The sequence below is a fragment of the Plutella xylostella genome, chromosome 5 (genome assembly GCF_932276165.1).
Source record: "Plutella xylostella chromosome 5, ilPluXylo3.1, whole genome shotgun sequence".
NCBI classification, from domain to species: Eukaryota; Metazoa; Arthropoda; class Insecta; order Lepidoptera; family Plutellidae; genus Plutella; species Plutella xylostella.
Window position 1 is genome coordinate 10,915,256 of NC_063985.1, and position 6,190 is coordinate 10,921,445.

General features: G+C 40.2%; 1 protein-coding gene across 2 annotated transcripts; it reads left to right on the forward strand.

Annotated features, from left to right (window-relative positions):
- Positions 1-3,685: 3,685 nt before the first annotated feature.
- On the forward strand, positions 3,686-6,190 carry LOC125491436 (odorant receptor 2a-like). Of its 2 annotated transcripts, none has more exons than XM_048633429.1 (5): positions 3,686-4,503; positions 4,723-4,822; positions 4,900-5,001; positions 5,169-5,324; positions 5,968-6,190. In XM_048633429.1, the coding sequence occupies exons 1-5, from the start codon at positions 3,746-3,748 to the stop codon at positions 6,040-6,042; spliced, it is 1,191 nt and encodes a 396-aa protein (XP_048489386.1). In that variant the 5' UTR covers positions 3,686-3,745; the 3' UTR covers positions 6,043-6,190. The 2 variants fall into 2 exon arrangements, with proteins under 2 accessions (XP_048489386.1, XP_048489387.1); XM_048633430.1 differs by having other exon boundaries at positions 3,696-3,831; positions 5,968-6,189.

Genomic DNA, 6,190 nt, shown 5'->3' on the forward strand with positions numbered 1-6,190 from the left:
TTCAGCCTATATAGATGTCCACTGCTGGACGTAGGCTTCTCCCAAAGCAATCCACTGCGTGCTATCTTTGTGCTATAGTTTTCCTAAAATGGATGTTATTTAGGTATAGCTTTCTGCATCAAATCATAACCAGTTACCCGCTCCAGGCTTATTTTACCACTTTTCATACAATGAAATATACCTATTACAATCAATTTCATAAATTAATAAAAATATTGAAAAATTATTTTGCAGCGACTGTACCTATATATACCTTGCAAATGGAGGATTCAACTGAACGGTTTGATTTAGCATCTGTTTGCATATGGTGGTGTGCATGAACGTAAAGAAAGACACTGAAATCTCCGCCTACAGTTACGTCGAATCGAAATAATGAAAAAGTCTGAAATACATACATGAAATACACTTGAAGTGCATAATAATTATTAAGTTTATTGTTATAGAGTTTACTTAATCAATATTTTATAGTATTTATTAGTTTGATAAAATATTTTAAATTTGTTTATTTCCGTAAATTCTACGACATATAGTAAATCTATTAGTCACATAATGAAATTGACGTTAGATACAGTTCACAAGAATACTAACAAAATAAAGAATGTTTAACTGTTTCGGTTAGATAGAGGGAGTTGATTTGAATATGGAGTCGTGTTCTGTTTATATTATAATTATTATACAGTAGGTACATGATAAAATATTAATCCCTAACTCTAAAACTAACTAATATAAAATTAAAATTAAACTAAAAAGAAGATGCTGGCCAGATCGCTGCCACTGTCGGGTAGGGTACCCAAGACGCTGGCCGCGTTACCTCGCTGTATGGCGATGCTTATTCTTTGAGCGAGGTACGAGCCAGCCCTAGGGTCCCTTGTGACTTCTTTGAGCCTGCTGCCAATTTCTTTTAGCAGCCGACGCGCCTCCGGTCCCCACGGCCCTAGGGTTTCGACTCCGAAAGGCACAAACATGTACCCCTCTCCTAGGGATGCATATTTGCGGCCTTTCATCGTTTCCGCCCGCCCGGCCGCAGCGCCAGCCTCTGTGGAGGTAGATGGAAGATGGGACGGTGCTAGTGTGTCCACGCATGTTGCGTCCCACACCAGCAGCCGGCCCCCCTTCCATGGCACTAGACTCATGCCGTCGGGTCTCTTGCCATCGTCCCGCATGATCCCGCTTGGCTCTAAGGTAGCGGGAACGTTTGCACTGGCAAGGGCCCGGCGGATGGTATCATTAAGTGCGGCATGGCGCGCTATGCGCCCGGCACTGCGGCCACACGATAGGCCGTGGTGGCCGCGGCGGTCGGCATATTCCCCACAGCGGCAGCGATGGGGCTCATTCGTTTGAAGCCCTAACCTCAAGCTGATGGCCACTGCCAGAGTTGTTCTATCCAGCAGCGTGCCTAGATTTGCCGAAGGGTAGGCACTCAGCCAATAACCCGACTGTGAAGAGCTAGAGGCCAGGAGACGAGCTCGGTCCGCTGGATCGGTTGCGGTCTCCAGTAGGTCTTTTTCTTTTTTGGCACATAGTGGCCCGTCCCATAGCCTCTGTGACGTCGTGTCTGTCGGGATATCTTGCCCGGGACCAGCAGCGTTCAGCCACGCATTTTTGGCCTCCGTCAGACACGGCACCTCTAAATCACCAAGTGATGGAGTTATAATTCTTCCAAAGAGGTCCCGTGTACTGGATACGGAGGACAAAAATGCGGGCAGTGCTACGTCAGAGGCTTTGCGTATCCCAATGCCACCGTAGCGTACAGGTAGGGTGGCTTGGGTCCAGCCTCGGTCATCTATGCGGCAATTTAGAATTTCGGTTAGGGAACGTCTAATAATTTCATCTAAATATGTCAGTTGAAGTGGGAACTTCCATAGATTGGAGCATCTCAACACGTATGTTAATTTTGGCACGAACAAACAAAACTTCAAAATGTGCATCGCCATGTGTGGGTTGATATCACACATGCGGGTGTATGATTCCTCGAATTTCTTAATTTGGTCCTGGACGTAGCCGGGGATGGATTCGTCCAAGATGGGGGCACCTAGGAGGCGCAGATCGTCTCCATTGACAATTTTGATATTAGGGGCCAGGACGTTGAATTTGTTAGTAATATCGTTTTTTTCTGTGTCTGAAAGGGAATTGTTAAGGTAGAGTTCACATTTTCCAAAATTTAGTTCAAAGCCAATTGTACTGAAATTTTGAATAACCGAATTTAGGTCTTGCAGCACTGTGGTAGCATCGCCCCCTAGGGTCCCGTCGTCGAGGTACCATACATTGAATTTTGAATTTAGATTCGAGATATGTGGATGAATGCCTAGGCTGAATATTGCTGGTCCCAATGGGTCGCCCTGCTGACAGCCTGTGGCAGAAAGGATGTGGTGGTTTTTGTATGAGAGCTTTGATGGTTTGCTATAACATTGCCACAGATAATTATATATTGGGTTTGCGTGGGTACGTGGACGGAGGACCAGGGGTCCCTCTCTAAATAGAAGAAAGAACGAACGAGGATTGTCACTCTTTTGGCATAAGCGTAGAACTAGTAGTGATAAATATACACATGAATATTAACAAGTCAAGACCCGAGTTCAATTAGGTATATCTGCCCTGGCTGGAAATCGAAATTGGGACCTTCGGCATAGCAGTCAGGGTCACTAACCACTACGCCATTCGTCAGTACTCATTGTGTCTGCATATCTAAGCCGTGAAGCAAAATCGTTTCAACTGATTCTAGTTTAACCTTACAATATAATTTATATATTTTTACTTTAGATAGGATTTGTTCCTGGTATTTAGTAGACTAGTAGCGTTGATGGTTCACACCATATTTGCAAACAACATTTTCATGTATTTTCGCATTAGCCGCCGCCGCTCCGGATCTTGGCAAGAGACGTTACTCGTTGCATGCTGTGTGAATGCTATCTGGAGCGAGTTTTGGTGTTTTAGTGACATTCTGGTGACGTAAGTGCCTTTTGACGACCGTACGGCTATTTCGGCGGTTATAGTAATACCTACTGACTCTTGTGCCGAGAGTCCCGGAATCGAATTAAGTTCGGAGAAAAAAAAACCTTGTTGTTGGATATTAAATATCTTTTCTATCACTGATAATAGTGGAGTTTATGGCGAAAACCCGATAGGCTTAATTGGAGGAGGCCCATATCCTACAGTGGACATGGGAACTTGGTTAAATGTACAAGTACATTTTGTACAGAATGTTCGTATCGAATGTAAATATAACAACGGGAAAAGTAGCTATTAATTTATTTTAATAAACATCATTTTGCTCTTGATGACAAAAACCCATAACCTCAGTTTTATGCTAAGTTAAAACGCTTGTAAAATTGGAATATACCCGAAGAAGCAGAGCCAAGTCGTTAGTGAAATTAGGCATTCTTGGTCGCGCATTTGGTTGCCCGTAATATGTATGCTCTCTATAGCACTGACTTGATTCTGGATCTAGATTACTTAATACATTAGTGCTCCATGTAATGGGAACAATTCTCAGTCATAATGCTTTTAATTTTTACAGGCAGTGGTGTTTCACAAAAGGCAATAATAATAGTTTTTTTTTATTTATTTATTTATTAAAACCATAACTACGCTACTCTTACAGCTAAACCAATACAGTAGTGTTGATTCAGTGGTTAAAGATTAAATTTATAATTGAAGGAACCCTGATTTATGGGTTTATAAGTTTAAAGCACTGCGCTTTATCGTTCATAATAGTACCCTATTTATTAAAGGTTCAGCGTGGAAAATGGTAGAGCCGTTGTCCAAAGCTTTTGACAACAATGTTTGGTTCTGGAAAATTTTCGCAGTGTGGATACAGGAAGTCGGCAATAAGTACTACAAATGCTACGCTGTTATCTTCCTAATCTCACTTTATTTCCTTTATGACGGGCTTTTGGTTCTGAACTTGATCTACACTCCGAGACATATCGAAATTTTTATACCGGAACTAATATTTTTCGTCACAGAAATGGCAGTTTTATTTAAAGTTCACATGCTACTTTTCAAAAGTAAAAGTATACAGAAAGCCTTTGAAATGTTAGATTGTGAAACTTTCATTGGTGACACGGAGCACCAAATTGAAACTAACAAAAGATTTAAATCACTGTACAAAAAATACTTTTTAATTTACTTTTGGGTGTGCCAAATTTGTTATGTGAGCATTGTGCTCATACCCCTCTTTATTTACTTCATAAATGGGAATGAGCTTCACTTGCCTATTTGCAACTACTATTTTCTGAGTGAAGAAAACCGAGATAATAATATTTTGAGCTGGTTCAGCTATCAAGCTATTGCCGATTATGTCCATATGACTTACAATTATACTGTTGATACCTTTATTTCTGGTTTGATCATGATGGGCTTAGCGCAATTCAAAGCTTTGAATGTGAAATTGGCAATGATAAAATCTTCAATGGATAAAAACGATTTGCCTGAATCAAAGCTGGACGCAAAAATGCATCAGGATTTGATAAAATGTATAAAGCACTATGCTTTACTAAGAGAGTAAGATTATTTTTCTTTTATATTAGTTAATTATTCACCAAATTTCTGGGGGTGTTAGTGTATCTAGCTCACACGTATGGAATCAAAGGAAATGTAGTACCGTAGTATGGATTTTAGTTCTACTATTATAATTTTTTGAAGAATTATAAAAAAGAAATACATTAGGTAATCTAATGAATAGTTTATGAATTATTATAATGACCATAATAATTATTACAGGTACTGTCAGATTATTGAAAATATATTTGGTACGTCGATGTTTTTTCAATTCGGTGTCGGGGTTTTAAGCAACTGCATAACGCTTTATGCATTTTTACTGGTGAGAAATGCTATAAAATTTAGGTAAATAATTTGAAGCATTATTTTTGTAATGCTAACTGATTTTTATTGTTTTAGCCATATTTCGAGAGCCAGCTAATTTTCCTGACGACGTATGCTTCTGCCATGACTATGGAAATATTTTTACCGGGATATTTGGGAACTCTATTAAACTACGAGGTATGTTTTATCTGTAACTAGAAACAATCCGAAGAATGAGATTCTTTGAAAACTAAATACATTTAATATTCTATTTAGAATGACCCTCTGGGCCCCTAAGTCACCACCTTTCGGCATACTGTGCCCTTTTTTAACACCCTGTATAAGGTATGTTTTTTTTTTCTCAGAGCGCAGAGATCGGCAGAGCAGTGTACCAGTGTGACTGGATAGAGCGATCTGACAGTTTCAAACGCAGTATGAGGCTACTGGTTGAACGCTCTAAGACTCCTATAGAACTTACAGCTTTGAAGATATTTCCACTCTCCGTTACCACATTTATTGCCGTAAGTAAAATAATGAAGTAGTCCGTAGTTACCTGGCTTCAGTGACCGTAACTGATCACTGAGGTTAAGCAACAACTGGCACGGTCAGCCATTGGATGGGTGACCGATTTCAAGTGGTAATTTTATGGACGTTAAACCGTGGGTCCCGGTTGCTGCTTCGGCGGCAGTCGTTAAGCCTAGTCAGGGGCTTTCGGGCAGCTTGAAAACATCTGACAATCGGGTTGTCCACTTACCCGACCATTTCTGTGTATTGTACTCATCCAAAAACGGGGATACGGAGTACAAATGTACAGCGAAAAGCGGGTGACACCTCTGATACCCCTTCGGGGATTACAGTCGTGAGCATATGTATGTATGTAAAATAATGAAGTGCCTTGTGGTATCAGAAATAAACAGAGTTAGATTACGGTCTGCCGCCATGGGTGAAAGGATTGGCCAGTCAGCTAGCCTAGCATGGGGCGCAAGAAGCGCACGTCAAGACGTGACAAAAGATTTCCATCGCACACGCTCTAGAGTCACGCTAAAAGCGCGACGCTAAAATTTTATCACGTCTTCTTGCTACGGAAAGAAAAAGAAGGTTATATTGGAGCTTTTCTTAGTTCAACGGTTAACAACATGATATTAATGTTTTTGTTGATTTCAGATAATGAAAACTGCCTACTCCAGCTTCACACTACTACGCGTAGTTCATAATAGAGAGAGTAGTGACTACAATTAGTACCTATTTAGTAGGTATTTCCTGTAGTGTACCGATTAAAATGTGTAATAATAATTAATTAGGTATATGAATAAATCTGAATTCTTAATAGAAATTACTGCAAAAATAATAAACGCATCAATTTACCTATATTTTTGTTCAGTTTTAA

Coding starts and splice junctions, on each gene's coding strand:
- LOC125491436 (XM_048633429.1), top strand. CDS start 3,746: ATGGTAGAGCCGTTGTCCAAAGCTTTTGACAACAATGTTTGGTTCTGG. Junction 5,002..5,168: donor GAACTCTATTAAACTACGAG/GTATGTTTTATC, acceptor TTTTTTTCTCAG/AGCGCAGAGATCGGCAGAGC. Junction 5,325..5,967: donor CCGTTACCACATTTATTGCC/GTAAGTAAAATA, acceptor TGTTGATTTCAG/ATAATGAAAACTGCCTACTC.